Source organism: Pelecanus crispus, chromosome 12, assembly GCF_030463565.1.
Source record: "Pelecanus crispus isolate bPelCri1 chromosome 12, bPelCri1.pri, whole genome shotgun sequence".
In the NCBI taxonomy this organism is placed as follows: Eukaryota; Metazoa; Chordata; class Aves; order Pelecaniformes; family Pelecanidae; genus Pelecanus; species Pelecanus crispus.
In genome coordinates this window covers 29470571-29497673 of record NC_134654.1, presented here as the reverse complement: position 1 = coordinate 29497673, position 27103 = coordinate 29470571, and the positions used below count along the sequence as shown (strand labels likewise).

The 27103-nt window shown below is 43.5% G+C and overlaps 2 protein-coding genes across 8 annotated transcripts in view; both read left to right on the top strand.

The window, feature by feature from the left end:
- Positions 1-1102, top strand: part of FASN (fatty acid synthase) — a 35514-nt gene extending 34412 nt beyond the window's left edge. The window contains 1 exon segment of the mRNA XM_075720172.1: positions 981-1102. Within this exon segment, the coding sequence (XP_075576287.1) occupies positions 981-1102 (122 nt within the window).
- Positions 1103-6030: 4928 nt separating this feature from the next.
- Positions 6031-20358, top strand: DUS1L (dihydrouridine synthase 1 like). 7 transcript variants are annotated; one of them, XM_075719418.1, is made up of 15 exons: positions 6153-6267; positions 7969-8031; positions 8392-8500; positions 9430-9480; positions 11269-11381; positions 12155-12237; positions 12418-12521; positions 13497-13641; positions 14271-14367; positions 14732-14820; positions 15606-15772; positions 16328-16365; positions 16481-16645; positions 19483-19558; positions 19882-20358. In XM_075719418.1, exons 1-15 carry the CDS (start codon positions 6172-6174, stop codon positions 20031-20033), a joined length of 1548 nt encoding a protein of 515 aa, XP_075575533.1. In that variant the 5' UTR covers positions 6153-6171; the 3' UTR covers positions 20034-20358. The 7 variants fall into 7 exon arrangements, with proteins under 7 accessions (XP_075575534.1, XP_075575538.1, XP_075575533.1 ...); XM_075719424.1 differs by lacking the exon at positions 19882-20358 and adding an exon at positions 19739-19842; XM_075719419.1 differs by lacking the exon at positions 16481-16645 and having other exon boundaries at positions 6031-6267.
- Positions 20359-27103: the final 6745 nt, after the last annotated feature.

Sequence of the window (27103 nt, the reverse complement as noted above, 5' to 3'; positions counted from 1 at the left end):
ACCAACCTGAAAGAAATAATCATTCTGCAGCTGTGTGCTCTAACAAGATTAAAAGTCCCCAAATGCGAATGAGTTGATTGGTTTCCAGGCATTTTCTCACGGTAGTGAGGGCCAGGGGAGAGGTCTAGCCTCTATATTGGGATAAGTAAGTGTTTTCTAGAGCTAATTCTTGCAGCTCTCTAGATAGACCTTTAGAGAATAAAGATGTTAAAACAGAGTAACTTGACAGAAGTAACTTTTTGGCTCCTCCTTTTCACTGTAGATGCCTAAAGTTTGTCCACTGCATGAGGGCAGACTTTTGAAGAGCAAGTGTCAGCCTGCTGACAATAGAGGTGGCTTTTGTTTAGTTACCTTTTTGGTGGACCACTTAGAAGTTAGTATGTGGGTTTCGTGTGGGCCTAAAAAACTTATGTTTTCAGCCTGTAGTCCAGATAAGATCACCGTTCTTTTAGCCCCTATTCACGTAAAAGGGTTAAGTGTCTTACATTATGGTACAGATACCAGTGAAAAGGAAGCGATTTTCAAAACTACCTTCCTGCTTCTGGCATCTCGTATCCCTTCAGACTTCTAACTTCCATTCATTATTGATTCCAAGCTAACTTGTATGTTATTAAAGTTACATAATGACTTTAAAGGAAGATTCACGATGGTGGGAGAAAGATTAGGTGGAGGGGAGGGTTATTTGGCTTTCTTAAGGGCTTGGAAGTAGCTACTTTATCATTAATTCTTTGATATTGTAGGTAAATTATTTTGTTAGTGTCGGGTTGGTTGGCTTCCTGCCTAGCTTATATCTGAGTGGACCTGCCAGGCTGTCAAACTGTCGTGCTTTAAAACACTGGTTCCAAACAATGCCCTGCAGCTGATCTGTGAAAATGTGTCAGAAGACTGACAAACCCAAAAGAGCTAGATGACCAGCTGGCTGTAAATTGTGAATGTCAAGTTTTTCTTTTTTTGTATCTGTGCAGGTATGTGATGGGAAGTATCTGTCCATATTGTTGAAGGGAATCACAACACCTTATTGGAGGAAGAAGGCATTGAATCAATTATTGGGATCATCCACAGCTCACTGGCAGAGCCACGTGTCAGTGTCAGAGAGGGTTAATTTCTTCAGCTTGCTTACTGTCAGTGGTGAAGAAAATGCCAACAACATTCCTTGACCTTGAGACCCCAAGGAACACTTCCTGTTGTTCAACATCTCATCTGCTCTGCTGTGAGAACTGGGAAGTCCAGCTGAACTTGATTGGTCTCTTTCTCTCTCTCTTTCTTGCTCACCTTTTCCTTTCCAAACTTTTTATGGATTCTCTCTCCTCCTTCCTTTCCTACACTTTGTTTTCCCCTAGTATCCCTGTCCATGTTACTCTAGTGCTGTGACTCTGTCACTGTGCACTGACGGTTCCCCACCAATGGTTGCTTCCTACACCCTTGGCAGTATGAAAAACAAATTTAGGAGTAGATTTCTTGTGCTCTATATTGTTTTGTCTTAACAGTATTCCAAAGGGTATGCGATGGCACTTGTTGACCAAGCCCAGTGAGCAGGGAGGGGAGCTGCAGCTGATTTTGGAGATACCTTTTGTCTGTGAAGAATCTGTCTGTAGTTAGGTCAGAAAGAGGATTCCATTGAGGCTTTTGCAACTATATTTTTTTAATTTGATGTATTCTAAGTATTTATTGTGTCAAACCAGAGACTCCTTACTTGGTTTTAATTTATCGTGAGTTATGGGGGGGGGGGGGGGGGAAGAACACATCCCTTTTTGGAGGGGAAGATTTGTTCTACAAGGGGAAGTTGCCCATTTGTTAAACCAAAGTGCATCTTTGGAACAGTCTGGTTTCTTTTGTTTGTGGGTGGGATGGGTTTTTTTCTTTTTCTCCCACTGCCCTGCCCTGTTCAGAAAGGAAAAGGTAGAAGGGAGGATTCTTGCCATCATCCACTCTTTTGAGGAGAGAGGGGGATGAGGGGGGAAGGGCAGATGGTTTGACAGATGCCACTGTGTATTGAACAGCCTTAACCTGGGCTGATAAAGACAGACAAAGCTGTCCCTAGGCTGGTACTTTGTTCATATTTGTGCACAGTTCTGTGATCTGCTGTATCAGAACCCTAGTAAAGCATTAAGACTATTGCTTTACCTTATTCCCTCCCACCTCCAGTCTCACCACCCAACCGCACATTTGGAGTGGGGCAGGGGGAATAAAATCCTTCAACGATAACTGAACAAATTCTCCTACCCCTGCTCTACCATAACCAGAGCTCAGGCAAACATACAAGCATCTACCCAAAGCCCCTGTATATTTTATTTAGCACAGGACTTGCTTAAGCCTTGTGTATTCATTTTCCTCTCAGTAATGAGACTGGAGATCCCACATAAGTTAGCTAAGTAATCAGTTTGATGGTATGACTTTAAGATAGAGAACTTTTTTAAAGGAAACATGCATAAAATTAAATTAAAAAAATTCTTGCCTTTGCCGTGCTGGATCTGTCCTTTCTGAAATCAGTAAATCCTTGCTACACTTATGATGCAGAGGAGATATGGGTAGCAACAAAGCGCCAACTAGGAGGAGCTATTGTGCCTCTCGGAACTGCTGTAAAACCCCAGTTCTCACCATCTTCGTCCCCCAGTGAAGTATCCTGTGAGTACAGGAGCATTCCAGTGACAGGAATGGGTGGCTCTTCACTGCGGGTTCCGACCTGGTCTTTTGCTTACACCACCCTCTGTTGACAGTGGCTGGGTTAACTGGTTTTAGTGTTAGAACATATTTCTTTTGTGAAATCTGAAATAAAACCAACATAGTATCAGCTTAAAGCATTTCCAAAATAAGTCTTGTTCTTTTTCCTTTTTCTTTTTTTTTTTCTTTTTTTTTTCTTTTTTTAAATACTTTTTGGTCTGAAGAGTGTCTTTTCCTCTTTAGCATTAAACAGAATTGATCACTGGTTGGCTTGTTGTCTTATTCTCTACCACCATTTCTTAATCCTGTGTTTCATCTGGAATCTCTGATTTCTTGGTATAAAGCAAAACCTGCTGCTGGCAGATCTGATTTGGAGTCTGTAGAAATAATAACAATAATAAAGAACACTTACTATTCTGGAGTGTGGCTTCTTGTTGCCATGATTTTGGTACCTTAGATAACAACCAAACCACACACCCGCAAGATTGAAGTGGAAACTCTAATTCTGGCTCCTGTTGTGGTTTTGAACAAGCTATTAATGCTACTGCCTCGGTTTCCCCATCTGTAAAATGGGACTAATAGCATCTACTTCGAGGTTGTTGAGAGTGTTAGATAGGCAATGGCTATAAATGCTATTAAGTTGCTAGGTATGATGACTAGGTGTTAGGTGGTAACAGAAGGAGGGAAGCAGGCAATGTGTGAGGGTGAGGTGCCTTACAGCTGCAAAAAATCTAATACTGAAGAGTGGCTGTGTGAGCTGGGCATATGTGCATACTATGGGATTTAATTATATCTACTGTATACTAGCTATGCACATCCTAGCATAGGATACTACATAAAACAAACACGGACTGGCTGGTTGGTTTGTTTTAAATTTAACTACTGGCAGTAGTTGTGAGGCTGAAAAAAGAGTTTAAAGAATCCTACTTGCCTTGGTTGTATTGAAAACCTAGAAGGGAAAAGACAGGAGTGATTAAACTTTAAGCAAACAGGTACAATAGTTCTGTGCTAAAGTGTTTAACAAGTCTGAATGGGCTATGTGGAGGGAGCAAGGACTAATGCTGTTCCAGCTGTCGAAGCAGGAGTTGGACAAGTTCTCTGTATAAACATATATGTGCATGGTCTCACCTAAGCAAAGCTTGGAGACGCTGGTTTAGTAATAGAAGTTTCTCAAGAATTACTTATAGCCTATATGCTCTCAATGCTCTTGTCATTTATTTGAAAAGCAGAAGGTTTTGTTTTCGGGGTTTTCTTCCCCCATAACTGTCTACGTATGAGCTGCTGCCCTGTAACCCATTATGTAACTGGCTGCTGAATACAGTGTGCCAAAAATAAAAAAACATATTAGCGCTGGTACTGCTTGTTGTTTCTCAGTAATCCATCAGACATTAGTAGAACAATAATATCATCATGCAAAATCAAATACTGCAGTTGCTTGTTTTGAAAAGACAAGGGCAGAAGCGAAGTCCTTCCCATTTACTCCTCCATGTGAAATTAAAGTGGGAGTCTCTTGGCAACTGATACTCGATTTCCATCCCCCTTTTCAGCTAGCTTCTCACAGGCTTCTCTACACCATGCTGGTCCTAATCTTGAGACTGAAAGAGTCCACTGTTGGCCCTATAAACTTGCTTAGGCTCACAGTGTCACATTGCTGTTCTGAAATGGCGGGCAGCATACCCTAAATCTGCAATATAGCCTTAATAGTAAGGATAAGAATGTATGGTGCACAGTACATGTAGTCATCAGCATTAAGGCTATTATTTTCCTTTTCTACTCTACCACCTTCCTGAGGGGAAATAAATATACCTCTCTTGCCAAAGATGATAGCTAAAAAAAATGCAAGAAGAGTCACTGTTTAACAGAACTGGTGACTCTACAGAGCAATACTAGACAGTAGAAGTAGAGAAGCTTTCTGGTGCTGAGACGGAGATCAAGTAAAACCCAAAAGATTTAAGGTAGAATAGTGATAAAGGAAGCAGGTGTGTGTTTCTCCTGCAATTAAGTAAGTTACCATAACTGAAGATCAGACAACTTGCCAGCAAATCGGGGTCAAAAGAAAGGAAAAAATAAACCTGGAGCAGCTGCATGAGGGGGAATGGGCGTGTTGCAGTAGGGTTGGAGAGGCTGGGTATTTAAAATAGCAGAACTGGTTGTTTAGGCCTCTGGAAGGTAGTGGAAGATGGTAGAAAAGAATCAGAAGAGCTCAAAGCTTAGCCACTTCTTGCAGCAGGGCTCATCACAGCTATGACTGCAAGAAAGTTGGGGAGGGGGAAAGAAATGTAGGCTTTGACAGTGAACTTGTGAAGGCTGTCAATGGACAGGCTCTAACACGCTGAGCAATTGGACTGTACGTGGAACCCTGCTTAGGCTCTGGTGCTTTGTTGTTGTATATAATGATGTCATTTGAGTTTTTTCCTTCTGAAGAAAAAATGTCTAAAGCCCTATGACTTAAGTTACATTGATGTTTTGACTGGAGTAGAGATGCAGCATTTTTGAGGTTCTGGAAGGTACTGGTAGATGAGAAGAGGAAATCCTCCACTGTGCTCATCCCGATGGTGGTCAGGAGCTTTATGAAATGCTGCTGAACGAACAGTGTTCCTATGTGTATTGTCATTTTTGGTTCAGCCGGCTGGATCATTTCCACACCTCTGCCCTGATCGCCTGGCTCAAAGGACCGGCGAGACCCCCTCGCTTAGTCCGAGCTCTTGTAACGCTCAGTAACTGCTTCACCCCGGCACCTGCTGGGAAGAGGCCGAAGCGCAAAACCAAAACTACTTCTGGGGGCTCATGCGCTCAGGCAGGGGAGGGTGGGCGCTGCCAGCCACGGCGGGCGCAGGGACGGGGCACGGCCGGCTGCTGCTGCGCGAAGCACCCACGGGCTGACGGCCGCGGCTCCTTGTGCTGGCTTACGGCCCGCGGGGGAGCCCCACGCGCCGCGGTACCGCGCGCCTTCGCCGGCGGGGAGGCCGCCCGCGCCCATCGTCACGGCAGCCGCCCCTCAGGCGGGGGGGACCGAGCACCGGCAGGCGCCGCGGAAGGGGCCTGCGGCGTCCCAGACAGCGCCCGCCGCCGCGACGGGAAAGCGGGGGAGCGCGGCCGCCTCTCTTCGCGCGCCGGCGCTGCGGCTGCCCGGACGCTTCTGCGCGCGGCCCCTGCTCGCAGCGCCGCGGTTTCCGGAGGGGACGGCGCGCAGCTGCACTGCTGAGCCGGCCGGAGCGAGATGGCGGTGGCACCGTCCGGCCGCCTCGGTGCCCTGCCAGGGCCGAGCGATCGCGCCCGCCTCCGGGCCTCAGGCGGCGGCTGCGAGCCCCGGTACGGCGGCGCGGGGCGGCAGGTGCCGCAGCGCTGCGCGGGGGGGGCAGGCGGGAGATGCCGAAGCTGCGCGGGGAGGCCTTCTGGAGGGAGACGCTGCGGAGCGCACACTACGTGGTGGCGCCCATGGTGGACCAGAGCGAGCTGGCCTGGAGGCTGCTGAGCCGCCGCCACGGCGCCCAGCTCTGCTACACGCCGATGCTGCACGCCCAGGTCTTCCTCAGGGACGCCAACTACCGCCGCGAGAACCTCTACGGCGAGGCCTGTCCCGAGGACCGCCCGCTCATCGTGCAGGTGAGCGTCGCGACCGCCCGCGGGCCGCCGGGAAGCGCCACAGGCGCCCGCCCCGACCCGCCCGGGCAGCCCTAGCACCGGGAGCGGCGGCAGGGAAGAGCTTCCCCGGCGTTCACCTTGCCGTGTGCTCTTGGGTAACGCTGCCAACGCAAGTCAGCGCCGCCAGATGCATCCTCGCCTTCGTCATCCACCCTGTTTGCGTTAACAAATCCAGACGTTTTCCAAATGCGCATGAGTTTGAGCTAGTCAATCGCACCCAGATTTTAAAGTGGTTATGTAGGATAACAGAAGTCTCACTTTCTTCACCTAGATACTGCTAACAGTGTGTTTTTCTGTTTATCCCTTGTCTAGCAAAGAGGATTGGTGTCTTAACCACAGGGGCCTGGAGCACGAGACTTCTCACAGGGTTTCAGTCCTCTATACCTCGTCTTTAGAGACAGATTGCAGCTGGTCTTCTAGAGTCCAGGGTTGTTCCAGATCTGATAGCACTTAGGGAGGATCACAGGTTTTTTGAGTAGTTCTCTGAAACTATGAGTTCAGTGCTTAGCTATGGAAAAAGGATGCAAGGAAGATTTTAAGCTTGTGTTTCTTCTGCTTCTTGAGTACTGTGTGAGGTTCAGGCAGTTCACTCCATCCCAAAGAGGGAGAAGGGCCTGCAGAGCTGGAGAGTAATGCAGGGAAGGTCGGTGTGAGCAGAGGAGTGGCGTGATCTCCACATGTGGAGCAGTGAAATGGATGAGGACTCTTCACCCTGGAAGAGAAATGTCTCCCCTGACTGTGGGGAGAGATGAGAGAAGTCTGTGAAAGTATGACTGGTTTGAAGATGATAAATGAGAAACAAGAGTATTAAGGGTAGTGATAGTTATAAACTGCAAAATTCATTACCATGTACCGGATGCTGAAAGATGACGCGAGTTTAGAAAGCAAATGAAGGAGAAGTCTACTGAGGACCATTAGGTGCAGGAGACACTGCTTCTGCTTCCAGAGTCCTTGACACTTTCCAGCTTCTGGTGTTCCCTAGACATCTGTTGTTGACCATTAACAGAGCAGGATGAGGTGGACCTTTGGCTTGTCTCAGTACAGCTTTGTATCTTCTCCTTTTTCCATGGGAGGTAGTGTCTTTTGCCACAGAAAAATACAGGTGGCAGAAATTTAAATAGTCTTAGAAAGCTGTAAGTCCTTTGGACACAGATCTTCAGCGCTGTAAGCTGTGTGTTCTGGGCAAGCCTACCTGAAGAGTGTCAGTTTCTGTGAGCTTGCTGTATTACCTTTTTTCCCACTATGGGACATAAGGCACAGAACTAACTAGATTAATCTTTGGATTGACCCAGTGCAGCAATCTTTAGTGAGTTCTGCAATATTTCTGGGCAGGCTTGGATTTTGGTCACAGACTCTTGGAAATAGATGAGGCAGTGGTACATCTGAGCCCAGCCTGTTCTGGGGATTTTGTTTACTGTGTAAAAATCCTCACTGATGTGGCTTGGTTGGAAGCTTTCCATTGTTTCAGTCATCTCAGAGGAAGCAAATGCCTCTTCTGGCTCTGTCCTCTTCAACAAAGCAGCTTCAAATTAACCTAATTTTTCTTAATAAATTGATTTTTGCACTGCGCTTTAAATTTAATATTAATTCTGTTAAGACTGAGCATTTGACTAACAGCCCAATGTCTATTTCACACTCCACGCTAATGTGAATTAATTTTAGAGGCAGTGGTGCTTACTGGTATCTACAAACTTTGAATTGCCTCAAGAGCCAGAGACACCACAGGTAACTCTTTTCTTCTGCACCACCTTTATGTATAAAAATGCTGCAGCTGTTTGTTCTACAGGGGATTTTAAGAGTTCTCTCTTATTCTGGTGTGCTACAAGTAAAATATTCTACAAGTATTTGTTTGCCTCTTGAATGCTTATCTTTCTCATTTTGTCATTTGAAGGTTGAGGATCTTTAGCTGGTAAGTGTTACAGTTTTTGTTCGGGTTTTTTGAGAAACGGTGTTTGCTATTACTAACTGCGCATATTATGCCTGTTTTCTCTAGCAAGTAGTTGCTTCATAACTATGTCATAACATGTTGTCAGTACTTGAAGAAAGCTATTGCCTGATTATTCCACTTTTCTTTGTCTTTCTCAGTTCTGTGCCAATGACCCTGAAGTGTTTGTCCAGGCAGCACTGTTGGCTCAGGATTATTGCGATGCCATAGACCTAAATTTGGGTTGCCCCCAAATGATTGCAAAGAGAGGTACGTGCAAATCTGAACCCTGGATAAACAGAGAAATGGCATGTTTCAAATGTCAACATTGGCAGTAAAACATCAAGAGGACCAAATTAAGCCTTGGTGTGGGGGGCGTGGCTGCAGTACTGCTGAAGTCAGACTTAGTTACACCCACTCTAACAGGTAATACTTTATAGGACCTAAAGCAAAAATTAGATACACTAATAATTAATTCCAACTTCTCTTGAGTGACACCTCTTGTGTCTAGAATACCCTTCAGAAAAGGTATTTTTAGCAAGAGCTTGATTTTCTTGATGATTTCAGTTGCTCAGCCTAATTTTGCAAAACTGCATTTAAAATTATATCATGCAGGCACTTAGCATCTCCTATGTCCTTGATACTGGCACAGAGTTTATTCATGTTAGGGTATAAGAGGATAACACCTGCTGAATTCCTTAAAGATATTGCAAAGGGAGCTATGTTTGAAAACGAGAACCAGTGTTTGAAAATTTTGGATCAGTTAGGATGTTGAGGAAATATTTGTTCAGTAATTGCCCATTCCTCTTCTAAAATGTGTTTCAAAGACTAATAGGAAATGATCAGTGGTGTACAGGGCAAATAGATCTTTCACTCTGATCAGGTTTTGTCCTGAAGGGAATTTTTAAACACACAGTATAAGCCCCAAAGTTGGACTTTGAGCTGCCAGTGTCAACACACCAGCCTTAGGGGGTAGCAGCAGAAGTAGGGTGTGGGGATTCATTGTTTATACTGTAAGTCTAGGGTGGCATGGGGAACAGAATGATCCAACTCTTCCAGTTTGGGCAGGACAGAGCAACTCTGTTTCTGCCAGTGAGGCATATGAGTGTCTGGATCTTTGTATGTGAACATTTACGAAAGCTGTATACTTCAGAATCTTACCTTTCTGTACGAGTCTGTCATATGCTATTTTATTATAGGTCACTACGGCGCATTTCTGCAAGAGGAGTGGGATCTTCTTCAGAGAATGAGTAAGCCTTTAGAGAAGCCTCATTTTAGAGAGGCTTCACTTTCAGAGGGAATGGGATGAACTCATCACTGAGAGGAGGTTTAGGGATTTTTTGGGGAAAGGAGGTGCAGCATGTTTCTTTGGGGAGGGTTGTGTTTGGGGTTTGTGGTTTGGGTTTTTTGGATTTTTTTTTTTTTTCTTTTCTTACTGTATTCCAGTGGCACCCTCAAGATACTTGGTGGCATTCTGCTACAAACTCATGCTAGATCTGCTAAAAGACTTCATTACCTGAAACAGCCTTTAGGTGAAAGTGAGTCAATTAAGTCCCAATTTAATGATGGCTAAGTGGCTCTCCAGCTCTAGAACCAGCAGAACTCCCAGTGCCTTATTACCTCACTTTGAAGTTCTCAGGTGCCAGGAGTTGTGTTTCTGCTTGAAGCCACAGTTGCCATTTTCTGATCAACTCAGTGTACTCTTTCGGTCCACACCATAGCAAGTTATGCCTCTCTTCTCCAAATTTGTGTAGGATGTTTTCAGACTATCGGTAGCAGTTGTGAACAGTATCATATTTTTCTAAGAAATATGTTCGGAACTGATTTAAAAAGCAAGGTTTTGGTCATTGTGTACAGCTGAGAATGTGCCTTCACCCCACTTCAAAGCAAGTGTCTGAACCGTGAAACGAGTCTTACTTGTGTTTGCGTTCCCTGTGGTCCAGGGAATCTTGAATGATGTTTGGCACCGAGACGCTGCTGTGAACCTGGGTAGACAGACGGTGCTTCCATGCCCAGCACGTAATGTGGTGGTTAGGGCACTTTTCTTACGAGTGAAAGATGCAAATCAGAACAGCCTCAAGGTGAGAAGAGAACCCAGGTCATCAGGTGAGAACTCAGGCTGTCTAGTAAGAGAGTTGTCTTATTAGGCTATTGTATAAAAGGTGGGCAAAGCTGCCTCTTCCTCCTTCTCCCCCAGCCGCCTTTAAAATGGTAGAGTACTATTTTCTGCTTGCACCTGTATACATCTTGCTTGCTATCATTAGAGCTTCTAGGATTTGGATTAGAAGAAAGCAGGCGACTTCCTACATTACACGTCCAAGCTCTGGAAGAGAAGAGAATTTCAGGCATGCCACTGCTCAGTATTTTTCTGTTGGCTGTCTTCACTAGCTCTCTTTTTAGTAGTTTTCCGATTCCGCGGACTATGTAAAGACTATGGGAGTTTAACCTACGATTACTACTTAATGGGGTCCATAACCTACCTCAGTTGATAAGCCTCTGCTTGCTATGGACAAGACTCTACTTGTCATGATTATTTGGGTGATAATTTGGAAAGAAGCAAATGATCTCTTGTAGGAAAGGTAGACGAGCGAGTGTTAATGTTGTTGGCAGAGTAGGAGAAGTACAGTAGCCTGTGATGATAGTAAATTGCAGGGGGGTGGACTAGATGACCTCTGAAGGTCCCTTCCAACCCAAACCATTCTGTGATTCTGTAAACCTGTATCAATGATTAAGACTTGAGGGGGGTGGTCCTTGAAAGTGAAGGTTTGATGCAGTGGAAACGTTAGGGCTATTAAATGCTGACTATTTTACGCGTTCTTGTTAGAATGCAGATTTTGTGCTTCATGTTTTACTATTACTTGATTAACCTCTGCAGTAAGGATTGCAGAGGACATTGCTGGTTGTTTAAGCTGTGAGAACTGCATAGCATTAACTTTTCAGGCTTTTTCCATACTACGCCCAGTATCAGATCTCGAGGAGAGTAGGCACTTTTCGTAGCATTGTGCAGCCCACTTACCTGTCTTTTCAATCTTTCCCAGTTTTACTGGCTAACGAGAAGCTCTCTGTTCCCATCACATGCAAAATCCGCGTTTTCCCAGAAATTGACAAGACAGTGAAGTATGCACAGATGCTGGAGAAAGCTGGCTGCCAGGTAAGGAGGCAGCTGCTCCCTGTACTGTTGCATTGGACACGTGTCTCTATATAAAGCATCCAGTGACCAGATCTTGGTGTACTGTGCAGATGAATAGGCTACATTGTTTTACAGACAGAGAAAACGGGATGCAGAGAGACTGTATGTATTTGCAGTCGTAGGCAGCAGGTCAATAGTATGATATGGAAGACATCATGACTTCAGCGTCTCTCTTGTAATCACTGCACAGTGGGGCGTCTTTCACTGTGGCTGAGCATTTCAGTCTAACATAGTGCTGCAGGAGGCATTGTGAATTCATGAAATCCACAGGGCTACAGAAAAAAATGGTATCAAAGATGGCCACCACTAGTGAAGAAATGGGCAGCCTTCTAGGATTTAAGTCCAGTTAAATTGGAAGAGACGTCTCTACAAGGTCTGTAGTTAGAGCCAGTGCTGACAGTATTCAGGCCTTCTGCTGAGGAGCAAGCCAGATCAATATATCACAAATTCCAAAGTGAATCACAAATGGGAGCCAATGCAATAGGAAATCTGTAGGTTCTCCCAAGATACGATCTTGTCATGCCATGGAATAGCAAGCTGAAAGAAGCCCAAGACGATGCCATGGTAGGTGAGCTGCTGATATCTCTCTGCGATACCGAAGTCCCTGCACTGTTGAAACAGCAGTGGGAATTCAGTGGCATCCATGAAGTGTATGGGGTGAAAGGAAGTTTTTGTCAGTGGAGTTGTTCCAGTGGTTCATACACATGAAAAGTAAATGTAACTTTCTGTTCTAGCTGCTGACTGTGCACGGACGTACTAAAGAACAGAAAGGACCGCTTGCTGGCGTGGCATCTTGGGAGCACATTCAAGCTGTCAGGTTAGTGAGCAGTACCAATCTTAGTGGATTTCTGCTAACATGCTATGAAGGTAGATTTTAAGCAGTGTGTGCAGTGGCATCCAAGAGCAAACAAGTTTGTGTGACAGGAGCAGAGTTTCTGCGTTGACTCTAAACATTCTAATTCTGAATTTTATGCATCTGTTTTATTCACTGGTATAGAAAAGCTGTAAGCATTCCTGTATTTGCAAATGGAAACATCCAGTGTCTCAGTGATGTGGAAGAATGTATCCGTAAGACAGGAGTGCATGGTGTCATGAGTGCAGGTAAAGAAAATGAACTTTTACTCATAATAGATGAGAATATGAACTGTTTCTTACTCTCTTAGCAGCCCACATACGCATTAAAAGCTTACATCAGACTGACTTGGTAAACAGATTTGATTGAAAGATGAGTGGCCGTTCTCTCTTCTCTTATACTGGCCATCTCTGGGAATCACTTAAGAGTTGTAAAAATTGTTATGCTGGACTTGTAGTACCATTGAGTAGACAGCTCAAATCTAATTACTTGACAAAGGCACATGGGACTCCTGTTGTCCTGGAGTATTTTCATGACGTCTGTTAATCAATGGAATGGTTTTTGAATGGATGTTGATGCAGTAACTGCATCCACTGATCAATATTCTTGCAGATGGTTCATGTTGGGTTGGGACAAGAAAGAATTGGCATAACTTCCTACAAGAAGAGCTAGGATAGACATCAGAAAAAGCTTCCAATCACTCACATAGTTAAAGCAATGAAACATGGTTTTGGGAGGTTGTAGAATCTTATTTTTAGAAAATAGTGGTTAACAAAATGCTTGTGAAGCTAGTGGAGAAAAGCATAGTGAGAAGCAGTATCTGTAAACTCAGGCCAAACAAATGTGAATACAGATATAAGGTAGGACACCCATTGTCCAAGTATTTTAACTGTTGGGCAACAAAAGCAGTGATTTCTCTATTTGCTAATTTTTTTTTTTTTTTTTTTTACTGTCTTTGTGTCAAGATTGGATGCCTTTCTGAAGAATGTAGTTTAATTAGATATGAGCTATTTGGCTCAATTAAGAATTGTATAGTGAAATATAGTATCTTGAGGTCAGGCTAGAGTCTTATGGACCCTGTGTTCCTCTTTGTGAGTACATGGCTGATGTGTCTGTGACTGGCTGGTAGAATCACAACAGAGCTGATCAAGCTCCAGAGCCTAGATTTTATTTTCTGTTTCAATCCTGAAATGAAAGTTTGAGTATTTCTTTTCATTCCCTAGAAGGTAATCTTCATAACCCAGCTTTGTTTGAGGGCCGAAACCCATTGGTGTGGGAGATGGCTGAGGAGTATCTGGAGATAGTGCAGAAGTACCCTTGTCCATTGTCTTATGTTAGGGCTCATCTCTTCAAGCTCTGGCATCACACGTGAGTATCTCCAGAGAACTCTTAATGTTTTCAGGGCTCATCCTGCTTAGCAAGTGTCTGGCTTTTCTGGACAAGGATTTGTTTGGCCAGAATTAGTACGCTGGAAGGTTTTCTTTCCTCGACCTGTCTGGAGAGAATGTGGGCTGAGGCCTTTACCCTTCACTGCATATCTGGGAAACAGGGCATGGGGAAAGAACAAGTTACCACAAGATAAGCTAGGGCGTGAGCTCGCAGCACATCAACTACCATGTGGTAATTGCCCATATGCACACATGCGCTTTGTGGCAAACATGAGTTAACTAACTCCTTGTTCATTGTGAGGCAAGCTGTCTTGCATTTATTGTGGAGTAAGAGCATGGCCATGGGCAGTTACTGAGGAGCAGCTGATGCACTGTATGTTCATGTTAGCTTATCTCAAAGTACCTTGGTTGCGTGCCAACTATTTACTTGGAAAAGAGGAGCAGGTATGTGTGCTTTTCTCTGGACTTACAAGAAAGAAGATAAGCTTCTACCAAAGGCAAGTGCAGCAGGAAAAATCTATAAAAAGCTTTTATAAAGACATTTTTCATTGATCTCCTCAGTCTAGCAATAATGAATAAATATGACTTGATGTTTGGGATTTGCCTCAGGCTTCAAGTTTACCAGCAGCTGCGTGAAGAATTAGCAAAAGTGAAGACTCTAGAGGGCATTGTAGATGTCAACAGGGAGCTGAAGCTACGATGCCAGGTACCAGGATGGGCCCTAATCTCCCAGAACAACACTGTCTGCACTTGGCGGGAACTTGCCACGTATGTCATGCAGTTGATGTCTGTTAGCCACTTCACTGGAACTTTGTGGCTCACCAACCTCAATATTGGTAGTTTACTACAGTAGCAGCCCCTTATGTCTGAATAGCTTTACATGGGATGAAGTTAATTTAGGAGTTACAAATCTGCTTCATTTCATCTGTCTTAGTAGAGGTTTTTTGCTTATATTTAACTGTCAGTAACTGTTAGTTTAAATTACACTTTGTGGCTTCCTGGAGTTTGAAGTATTATTTAGAGTATTTCCTGAGAACTCCAGGAAAACTGACTGTAACTCTATGCTGCAGGAAGAAATAGCTAATCAGAAAGAAGGAGAAAAGCCAAAAGAAGGGTTGCCTTTTTTCCACTGGATCTGTCAGCCATACGTCAGGCCAGGGTGAGTTATCAATTCTAACATGGACAGGTACCCATAGGCCTTTCCCACCCATACTATGAGTACAGAGCCATCCAGTTCTGTTCTAGGAGCTTACAATCATTTGAAAATAAGCGAAGACTTTGGATTATTTTTATTCTGGTTTGTTTTCTTCCCTGGTTATTGCTTTGTTTGTGGGGGTGTTGCTCATTGTATGCATCTTCTCCTTTAGATGCTCCTCAGATTGCTCTCTCTCAGGAAAGTCAAAATCAATAATTCTACTGCATCTCGGAAAGAGAACCTGATGTGCAACAGATGTGCTACCTGACAGTACTTTATTGTTAGATGTAACACAAATGTTGCTGGCAACTGCCAGGGTAGCAAAGATGGGAACTAAATTGTATTCTATAAACAATGCTTGTGTTGTATGGACAAACTTTTCAGATAGCTTATTCCCTTTCTGTTGTGAAAATTGGGCTGAAGAAGAGAATGAGCATGTCAAGATCACTACTTAAGTAAATACTTAAGTAAGACCTGGGAGTAACAGGTTAACAGGTACCTAACTAATTTAACTGGCCAACTTTAATTGACTTTCCAACTGATATGTCTGACTCTGTCTGTTATTAACAGCCAGTGTTAACAAAAAAGTTAGGTTTTTCTATTCACTTTTAAGAGCAATGACACTTCCTTGTAATTTAGCCGTGATAGAAAGGTTTACAGTTTAGCCAGATTTCTGTAAACCAGCATTGTGGCCAGGGAACACCTGCTTCTTCCCTTCAGCCAACTTATAACGATATTCACTGTTTCAGGCCAAAGGAGAGATGCAAGGAGAATGGAGCCAGTGGGACTGAAAAAGGTGTGCGAGGGAAACGTGCTCTGGAAGAGGAGGAAGATGGAAATTCTGAGCTTCTGTCAAAGAATAAGCAAAAAAAGAAGTTAAGAAATCCAAATAAAAGCTTTGATCCATCTTTAAAACGTAAGTTCCGTTTATTGGCATAGATGCATGGATAGTTGCTGATACCACATTTGACATAAACTGCCACTACTTTATTTTCCTTGTTTATGTAGTTGTAGAAAATTCTTTAAAAAGAGGGGGAATTATCAGGAAATTTTGGTAGTAGGCAATGTGATTCAAATTATGTTCATTAGTAAAGAAAACAAGGATGGAAGAAGTCAGTCACTGATCCACTGTAAGGATCTTTTTAAGATCAAAATGCTTTACAAACTAAATTGTAGCTGTCACTAGTATTTGAAACTGAAATTTCATACGCATTTCAAACAGATGTCCTCCTCTTTTATACCTGACTTGAGGATTAAAATTTTCTATGTTTGGATTTAGCTTAGAGGTACTTAAAAATTCGAAGTATCTTTACCTTTGCGCTGTTCTTTGAGGTACTGTATTTTTATTTCAAAAAGAGTCTTTCTCTAGCTGGAAAAGTGCCAAGCTTTGTCTGATCCTGATATTTTTTTTTAATTTACTTCTTCCATATAAAAAATACCATTGCTGAAATCAGGTCTCTCTCTTTTCCAGCCAAATATGCAAAATGCGATCAATGCGGAAACCCTAAGGTAAGTCAGTGCCAGTGTCCATTAAAGCATTTCCATTAAATGAAAATTAAATGACCATGTAGTGGTCAACAGCTCAATGTCCAGATGGAGATCGGTGACAAGTGGTGTCCTGCAGGGGTCCGTATGGGGACCAGTACTGTTTTATATCTTCATCAGTGACATAGACAGTGGGATTGAGTGCACTCTCAGCAAGTTTGCAGATGACAGCAAGCTGCACCGTGCAGTTGGCATGCCTGAGGGACAGGACGCCCGCCCAGAGGGACCTGGACAAGCTGGAGAGGTGGGCCTGCGTGACCCTCCTGAGGTTCAAGGCCAAGTGCAGGGTCCTGCACCTGGGTCGGAGCAACCCCCCGGTATCAACACAGGCTGGGGGATGAAGGGATTGACAGCAGCCCTGCGGAGAAGGACTTGGGGGTACTGGGGGATGAAAAGCTGGACATGAGCCAACAATGTGCGCTCACAGCCCAGAAAGCCAGCCATAACCTGGGCTGCATCAAAAGCAGCGAGACCAGCAGGTCGAGGGAGGGGATTCTGCCGTCTGTTCCACTCTGCTGAGACCCCACCTGGAGCCCTGCATCCAGCTCTGGGTTCCTCAGCACAGGAATGACATGGACCTGTTGGAGTGGGTCCAGAGGAGGGCCACAAAAATGATCAGAGGAAAGGCTGAGAGTTGGGGTTGTTCAGCCTGGAGAAGAGAAGCTTCTGGGGAGACCTTACAGCAGCCTTCCAGTACTTAAAGGGGGCTTGTAAGAAACATGGGGACAGACTTTTTAGTAAGGCCTGTTGCAATAGGACAAGGGGTAATGGTTTTAAACTAAAAGAGGGCAGATTTAGGCTAGATATAAGGAAGAAATTTTTTACAATGAGGGTGGTGAAGCATTGGAACAAGTTGCTCAGAGGTCCTAAATGCCCCATCCCTGGAAACATTCAGGGTGTGACAGGGCTCTGAGCGACCTGATCTAGTTGAAGATGTCCCTGCTCACTGCAAGGGGTTGGCCCAGATGACCTTTAAAGGTCCCTTCCAACCCAAACTATTCTATGGTTCTATTCTATGATTCTAAATCCTGAGGTAGGGTCCATGCCAGTGTCCAGTAATGCATGCATACCGAGTCCTGCTGATAGCTGGGGGGGGGGGACACACGACACGACCCATCCATACTTAGGCAAAAGCCTCTTAACAATTAAGTGTAACCAATCTCTGAGGTGAAGGTGCTGCACAAAAATCACTAACATATGTAAGTTCTTCGAGATCATTTGCCTGCCTTTCCAAGAAAGTGCACTTACTGCTGCTGAGGCTATTTATTGCTAAGACAGTTGAGTGGGTCAGGTGAACTTCCCAAGAGCTCTTGGAAACAAAGCTCCAAACTTCCACTAATTACACATGCATAGTCTACTGTGAAATTAAAAACAAACCCCCTCTTACTAGGGTTAGTGGTGGATGGAGGTTTTTTTTTTTTTCTGCAAGGATTGAGAATTTGAGTAACTGGTGTGTTTATTGGTGTCCTAATACAAATACTTTAAACATCATTGCAGTATAGGCTGTAGTGACTGTCAGGCAGCAATCTGCTGCTGTTGGGGTTTTTTGTGAGTTTGGATCTGTGCCCTTAATGAGAACAAGAATGAGCACCTAGTCATTTTCAGCCCTGTTTTTGCTAGCAGATTACTGTCAGCTTTCACCATTAGCAATGTTAAACAAGCCAGCTGTTCTCCAGGTTCTGTATAGCGCATCTATATATATTTGAAACTTTATATACAAAACTTCAAATATTTTATATTTGGAAACAGTTCTGTTTGTTTTCCCTTGGGGAACATAGCTGTTTCCTTGACAGGGAGATGTTGCTGAGCTGAGTGAGCAGAGCATATTTATTGCTGCTAATATACCTGTGTATGCAGACATACAAGCAAGGTGCAAGATGCAAGGAATAATTTTATGTTATACCTGAGGAAAAAAGCAGCATTACAGCTACGAGGGTGGGAAGACAGGGACACACACGCGTGGTGTTGCTGTCTTTTGTAACACTGCATAGCACCTTAGAAACAGCAGCAGGCTGGGGCTCAACTTGGAGCTGCAGCTACAGAAGAAAAATATATTTCTTGCTGTGTTCATTATTGGGAAAACATTGAGCATTCACCTGGCCTGCTTTCAAAGCCATCCTGTTTCATAGCTAATCCAGGTGACACAGCTTGGTGTCTCAACCACGACTGTCTGAAGCTGTGCTTAGTCTCATTTTTTTGTTTTGCTTTTATGTCATTGTAATGTTGCGTGCAGCCCTTGAAATGTTGTGACTGGGCCTGTTTTGGGTTTTGTGTCAGCCCCCCAGATCATATGTTTCTAAGCTGTGTCATGGAATGGGGAGACAAAAAAAAAAAAAAAAAAAAAAAAAAAAAAATCAACCAAGGGCTCCCTAAACATGAAGGCCTTTTTAGGTTGGGTGGAGGTAGACACCCCAAACAACAAAACCCCACTTTCCTGAACAATCACTCAGTATGTGTGAGCCAAAGCCCCACAGCCACCCAGTCCAGTATAGCCAAGGTGTCAACTATCCAAGACTCAACTGTGGCTGTCCCCTAAGGGTCATACATTGTCTTTTAATATGTGCTCGGGAATATTTTAAGCTGCAAGTAGGGAAGTAATTGCTGTGGTAACATTTATTTTAGCTACAGATGGCAGCAAGCATGTCAGACACTGTGTTTCACATACTACTTTTGCGGAGAACTACAGCAAGCTCACCTGCAATAAATGTCATAATGCTTGTTCCAAAGTGCTTATGGCACTTGCCAGCTTGTGTTGTGTAACTCAGGCTGCCCAACAGATTACTGATGTTGCAGAATTGAATGTGGAATTTTTTTGTTTGGGTTTGGTTTTTGGTTTGGTTTGGTTTTGTTCTCTGTGTACAAACAGTTGATAGCTGGGGCTCCCCCCCCCCCCCCCATATGACATCACCTCTGTCATCTTCATTAGACTGAGGTGTGACTGCCTAATATGTGAGTTCATGGGTGTTTTCTTCCCAAATGTCTAAATGTGCAGAGCTGTATTGTTGTTGCTTATTATACTAAACAATAATAATTTTATTTTCACTGACACAAGTTTCTTTACACTCCCCCATCCCAACGCAGGGCAATAAATGCGTGTTTAACATGTGCCGAGGCTGCTGTAAGAAAAGAGCATTCAAAGAGACAGCAGACTGTCCAGGTAAGTGCAGCTGTCCTTACAAGTCACTGAGCAAATGTCTCATCTCCCATGTATATTCATTGCTGTAATCTTTGGTTTATGGGGGTGTGGGTGTGTGCATTGAACTCTACATACATAGCTATCTAAAATTTTATAGTACTGCTCTTCCTTCTGTATACGGTATTTCTTCTGCTTCCACAGCCTTGGGATGCAGTTTCCAGACTATGAGGACCCATTCTTTACAACTATAAGGAATGAGCTGTTCTGTTTACCAGTGCGGCCATCTCATTTCAGTTTCTTTTTTGGTTTTTTCCCTCCCACCCCCCCCCCCCCCGCTTCTTCAGGTCATGGATTACTTTTTAAGACCAAATATGAAAAATCCCTTTCATGGCAGAGTAGTCAAAGAGTAATTCAAACCCCAGCGATCAGTCGGAGAGGAGATGTAGATGTGGGGGAGTCTGCTGTACTGAAGGAGGCTGGTGACAGTACAGTGTGACGCTTTGGAAATGAACAGTTAAAGAGCTCCTGCCAGGCCTGTGCTTCCCTGGGCCAAAGAACGTGCCGTCTCCAGCTCACCATCAGCTGTGTGAACTTGTTCCACAGGTTTATCTTAAGTTCTGGAAAAGTTTTATTTAAGTAAAAAGCTGCTTACTCAGGGAATTATCCTGCATTTTAAATAAAAAGGATGCAATTAAATTTCTCATGCTGTGTTTTAAAGACTGAAAATGCTGCCTTTTTGGGTGGGGGCTGCCATCACAATCTGCCTCTTGTATGTTCATTAACCCTTCATGTCCTGTTTTTAATATTGGGGAATAAATTTCTTGTATTGGAACAGCCTTCTGGCTTGCTAAAAATAGCAATGTCAATGACTTCTTCACTAGTAGAAAATGCATCACATTTGTCTGAGTTTCAGCAGACCATGCTTTCAATGCAGAAAGGAATCTAGCTGTACTTTGAAAACATGAATGCAAAACTGTAAGCTGTTGCTATAACCACATTGTGTAAGAACAATTACTAGTTTTATACAACATGATGAAGCTTAATGGTCTCCCATGAGCCAGAGGATATGGGAAAATGAAATCTCTATTTTAATAGGGGTGTCTGCAATAATGTGCTAAGTTAGAACCCTGCTCCCAGTCTCATGCTTAATTATATGATCCTTCTTTCTCCTTCCCACCTGATAAATTCTGTGGGAAGTGTGTCAAAACAAGAGGCAGGTCTGCACATGCCAAGACCCCTACCCGTCTTTTACCCTTTTTCACTATGGGCTTTGTGTGTCTTTTGGGCACACAGTCAGTGTAGCCTTCCAGCATTCAGTATGCTCTAAAGAATGTCAGCAGCCAAAACCCACCAAACAACCCCCTACACAGAGTCTTATGCAGCTCTTTTTAATAGACTGATGAAATGGAAGTCAAGCCATCCCATGCTTAAGCTAGAATGAATAAATAAAGTTTAGCTCAGCTTTGAAAATTTATCTCCCTTGGGGCCTGTTTTCTGAATGCAGTTTACTTCACTGCATGCTTAGTGACCCTGCTGCAGGGTATGCTGCCATTTCCTGCAGCTGCAGACTGAGCATCTTTGCTGCAGCTCTGCTAGCACCTTCTTAGGGCACTAAAAGCAGCAGGTCTGTTACTGCTTTGTCACATGTGGCCTACTGAAGGGAACAAAGCAATGACGCCTTGTGGAGCCTGTAAAACATGCACTCTAGCCATGCTTGGTCTGGCAAAGCTGGCACATTATGAACGAGCCCTGCACAGCACTAGAGCCTTTAACTCCTAAACTTAGCTGGTCTTAAACTACTGTTCCTCCAAGGGAAGTGGAGAAAAGGGGGGGGGTGGTATAGGAGAAAGAAGGAAACGGGGGGGGTGGGGGGGTGGGGGTGGGGGGTGGGGGGTGGGTGGGTGTGTGCAATGACCCAGCCTTCTCTGCCCAGCCTGGGTTCTGAGCAACAATTCCTGCCCATCTAAAATGGCTTGCCAGCAACTGAGAGCATGTAAGGCTCTGATGGCTGTAGAGCCCAAGCACTGCACGAGCCAAGGACACGCCTCCAGCAAGTCAAACCGCTGCTTCACATGGCCAGACCACCAAGAGATTTGGCATAAGTTTACAAGCATGCCCTGCTTGCTAGACTAAGTATGCCTCCATGGAGGCAGGCTTTATTCATAACTGGTCTTAATTTTTTTGTTTTTATTTATTCTAGGCTGGTGTATAAACTAACATTTCTCTAACAGCCTACTGCAGCACTGTACTGGCCAGTAACAAGAAATTATGTTGTGGTCAAGCTGTCAGTTTTGTAAGCAAATAAAGCAAGCAAATTGCCAACACAATGTCTAGCAAGTAGACCGTACTGTTGTATGAAGTAATGTATTCTGAGTGGCTCCTCTGTATTACCACTTCCTGGTCTATAGTTCTGAACAGTTGATGGTTTGAGGGTGTGGCTGGGTAGGGGGGGCCACTTCATTTCACAAACAAAACAGCTCATCCTGTTCGAGCTGGCGCTGTGTTCTTATGTTCAGGGTGTGCCACAGAACCTCCACAGATTGGAGCTGACTTACTTATGTGTGTCCCTTACACAAATTTAAAATAAAATAGGTCATTTATAGCATCAATGCTGGACATGGTATAGCTGTTTTGAACACAACTGGAAGGACAGGAGCCAGGAAGGAGACTTTTATGGTTTCTTTCCTTGATGTTTCATCTGGCTGACATTTATTTTTCTAGAATCCCAACTGCAGAGATTCTTCCTCTGCCTGTCAATCTATCAGATAATTCCCTTTTGGAAGTTACACTGGTTCTGAAAGGAAATGAACAAGAAACCCAGCACCCAGAGTACCAGGTCTGCATAAAGCACTGGCAAAGTGTCTTCTCGGTGCCTAAGAGCCCTTGCCTTGGAAAAGAAAGATTACTGAACAGTAATAAACCAAAAATCAAAAGTGCCTCCAAGGTCAGAAAACAAATGCAGCACCACGTCTTTCTGAAAATAGGGAAGACCCTTCCCTGCCCCACCCCCAATCAAAAGCGGGGCTAAAGACTTTTTTTTTTTAATGACAGAAACACAGCAGTCAAGAATCAGAAGGTAACAGCATGCCCTGATAATTTCATAAACCATTTTTAACACTTTTTTTTGACTTCTCAACAACCATTCCCTGCTTATGCGCGCGCGCGTCTGTGTGTTCATGCACGCACGTGTACACACGCCCCCTTGAGCCCTGGCAGGATCAGTTTATATTTCCTAACCTGCATTACAAACTATGTTACAGTTTAGAGCCATGAGTTCATACATAGATTGGAACAGCATCAATAGCTTCAATCCATGGAGAAACGTTCTCATTCAAAGCATTAACAAGACAGCCCACAAGCAAGATTAACAGATCACTAAGCAGAGCACCGTGTGTGAAGCAGAGGCCTTGGCCTGCCCTTATGTTAATCACCCTTGTGCTCACTTTCTTCTATTCTGTGTTCCAATATTCCACGCTGTTTCTTCAGGCACCTTCCCTATCACATGATCATGTGCATCGTAATCTCTCTGGACATTTATCTACATCTAGCTGGCTTTTATCTAGCTGTTCCCATTCATTCACGCTAAGTCCTCTAATGGGACCACAAGAGGTAAGAACTTCATATCCTGGACTTAATGCTGCCTGATATTTAGCTGCGCCTTTCTACAGATTATGACAATAGAAGTAGTTCAAATGCTCCTATTGAGTCTCCCCATTTCATTTGCTCAGTACTTGAACAAAGTATTTTCCATGATGTTCTGGGAATAACAACTTCCAACCTTAATCAGCTTGGTAACCAAGACTTTAAGCAGCTTTCATAATTTCTGATTACCCCTGTATTCAAATCAAGTTTAGACACTAAGCTGGTAGGTGTTAATTCTAGTTTGTCTTGTGAATTGGAACTAGCACAGAAACCGAGGAGGAGGGAAAGGGTGTGGCATTTACCAAATAGCCCAGTGATTAGACTGGGAGAACCAAGTTTAAAAATGCTTCTCTGCCTTACTTAAAGATAGGAACTTGAAACCACATCTCCCACCTCCTGTGGAAATAGTCCGCTTCTTTCCTTGCACAGACATACACTTTAAAGCTGTCAAATAGCCGGAGTTCCCTGGTCTGTTCGAAAAGGCCCTCTTCTAATAAAAAGCCAAATGTTCATTATCATGGAATTTAAAACTGCTTACCTGACCCCTTCCTGTTTACAGTTTTCCAAAACCATCAGAAAGCTCAGTCATTCTCCTGCTCACTGTGCCAGAGAAAATTTACAAGGTCAGAAGAGGCGTTTGCATGAGAAACAGCCACTGTTACAACACAGTAGTGGACTGGTGCTATGTGAGAGATTCAGGTTATACTCTTAACCACACAGAGGGATTTTTAGAACACATCTCTCATGAGTACAGTCTCATCACAGAATCACTTACCAGTGTGAAGAAAGGATCAAGCCGGCTTTAGGCTCCTAAATTCAGGAAGGGCCTTATACTTGAGAATCCTAAATGGACACATTTCTATACAGAATTAGTATCTAAGGCATATTCGTCCCCACCCCCTCTGCCAAGGCATTTCTTAATGGGCAATGCAGACAGATGGCACGCTTATCTTGTTAGCTCCTGCCCCATGACATGGCAGAAGACTGCAGTGCTCTTAACACTGGACTGGAATTGTTCAGTTAGGCACGGCAACACAAAACTCCCTTTGTGCATCTAACTACAAATCACCACGCTAATGGAAAAAAAAGTTGCAACCAGAACTTTCAACAGGCATTCTAGAAGATGATAACCTTGCAGTTAATAAGGTAAAGATGACCAGCGTATCAATTTCTTAATCAACAATGCTTGTGAATTAGGAGGCACTATTACAACATGAGTAAAGCTGAGCCATTTACCATTCACACTGGGCATACCTGCACCTACACTAACTAGGGATTACTTTCAGGCTAGGCAATATACTCATCCTGTTTATCTCTAATCAAAAAGTTGCAGCCTGCCAGCTCAGCAAGGTAATGTCCTATTTTGTTTCTGTTGCACAGGCCCTCAAGATCTACACTATTTAATTTTAATGGCAGCAGGGGGAGGAAAAGGCAGTGCTCTGCATGTAGAGTGATGGTGAAAATGATCCTCAGTCTTTGGGTTTGAGGGAGATTGGATTCTTGTATCTAAATCCATTTTCAGAGGCACACAAGAAAAAGTAGCAGTAGTTCACCCGACAAAAAGAAAGCCAACTGCCTTTATTTGGCAAACAGCTTATGAGATGAGATATGAGAGAACTAACAAAAAAAAAAAAAAAAAAAAAAACCAAAAAAAAAGACAAAAAGAAGTACATCAAAACAAAGATTGAAAACCCTGGATCTCAGCATGTATTTACAGGGCACAACCTTTATGTACACATAAACTTCAGTTACATAAACTACAGGCACACGGAGTATTATAGTCAAAGCTATAGCTGCAAAAGTATTAGAGAACTGAAACAGTGCTATCAGTGGGATCAAGGACAAGATTACCTAGCCTGATCTACCACATAAGACAGATTTTCAGGTCTTGCCACTTGAATTCTTGTTTGAATTGGACTATCTTTTGCTAATGCAGCTACCCTTCAGTCTGTAGCTTTTAATAAGTCTACTGAAGCCTAAACTTGAATTATTTCTTTGCTGTCAAGAAACTGTCTTATTTGCATTATGAATTTACCAAACCTCTAACGACTGAATCTCTTAGAGGTTGACATACCTCATTAGCCAGTTTCTGTTCCCTGTCTAATTGATTTAGCCTGATCAAGTTATCATAGGAGATAATCTAAAGCTAAGTTGTTCTACCAGACCCTATGAAACATTGAATGGAATTCACAGATTCACAGGGATGCAGAAGCAAAATAATACCAGTTGAAGTACAAAGCTCATTTGCAAAGCAGAGGGTAATTCATCTCCTATTCCCTAATAGCATCAGAGATAAATGGAAGTCAGTTCCATACCAGTTTGGTGTTTTTCACCCTACTGCAAATTCACAGTTGATGGACTACTGAAAAAATGAAATGCTGACTTGTATTAGTCTCAGCTGTCACAAGGGGGTGGCACAAGAAAATACTAAGAGCACTGTCCTGTGGAGGATACTGCTTCCCCCTTGTCATCTGCTTCATATAAAAAGCAATGAAGGAGATGGAGTAAGAACCTCAAATAGCCAAATGAAGTTGGCTGAGACTTTACTCTTAAAAAAAAAAAATTTGAAAAAAAACCAACCCAGCTTGACCAGCACTTTCTACCTATGCATGATGGGTCTTTGTCAGAAGCATTGTTGCTATTATTAAAGTTTCCTCATTTGTTTTTCTGAAAGTTTATATTACATTGCATGTATCAGAAATAATACATTATTCAGCAGCAGTTGGAGCTGTCCAGAGGATGGAACAATGCTGAAATTTCTACTAAGTTAGGAAGTAATGCTGAGACCATTATGGCAGAGTCCCAGAAACCAATGTACAGACCATGCATGGCATGGGGCAAAGACAGAACTCTATTACTTCCTCCCTCATCCACTGAAATCTCTCAGATGACAGTAGCTTACAGATGATGCTGCACCCAGCCACAGTCCAAGCAGTAACGTCATCGCCCCCTCTTATAGACCTCCCTCTACAAATCTTAGCAACCCAGACCACTATGCTGGATGAGTTCCAGCCAGATAATTACCAATCATCCCCTACTACTCCAACACAAATCTCATAATGGCAGTTTCTACATTACCACTAAAATTAGTTGTGCTAATTAAAACTGCCTTCGCCAAAATAACCAAGTTCTTCCCAACTGTTTTTCCTTTACCCCTAGCTAGGTCAGGTAAAGAAAGCAGGATTTACACTGCATGAGGACACCATCAATTAGACCTACCACTGGTATCTCCTTCCTCATCAACAAAAAGGTGCTGCACAAGTTCATGAAATCCATTTACGTAAGTTCCTCTGAACATATCCTAGACATACCAACATGCTACAGTTCCCACAAAACTTCATCCCCTGAATTACCTTGGTGGTCACAGGGAATCACTGGAAATTCATTCTGTGTGAGTCACTATTTTCCCATTTATTACTTGGGAAATTACTTAGAAATTTAAGGTAAAAATAGTCTTTCACTGAGGGAGACTGCTTATGAATGCAAGCTATACAGAACTGTATCTGTGCTGTGTTGTATTTCCTGATTTTTTGGACTGGCAGGTAGTTAGGACTGAAGCAGACGTTGCGCAATGTCTAGAAGAAACATGCCTGGACAGCCCTGACCCACATCTACAAGATCCTAAAACAACAGCAGCTTCTTTCACTGGCTAAAAAAAAAGTTACATGCCAGTAATTCTATACAAAAGTACACACTATGCTTGAACAGTGCCAGTGAATTAAGCAATAAAAGAGAAATGCTCTATCTGTCCAAAAGAGGTTGTCAGCATTTTTGTCTGGAGAGAAGAAACTGATCACCTCTGCCCCAGCTACGGAACTGCCTCGGGCCACAGCAAGAGCTGGAAACTGCTGTTGCCACCTCGTGGGCTCCATGCTGAGTGCTGCAGGGTATGTGCTTCCAGCCACTTCCCGAGAGCAGACAAGC

Bases quoted from the DNA above. Each gene is read 5' to 3' on its own strand.
- DUS1L (XM_075719418.1), top strand. From the start codon at position 6,172: ATGCTGCACGCCCAGGTCTTCCTCAGGGACGCCAACTACCGCCGCGAG. The intron at 11,382-12,154 runs GTAAGGAGGCAG...TTTCTGTTCTAG, and splicing joins TGGAGAAAGCTGGCTGCCAG to CTGCTGACTGTGCACGGACG. The intron at 14,821-15,605 runs GTGAGTTATCAA...TCACTGTTTCAG, and splicing joins CAGCCATACGTCAGGCCAGG to GCCAAAGGAGAGATGCAAGG.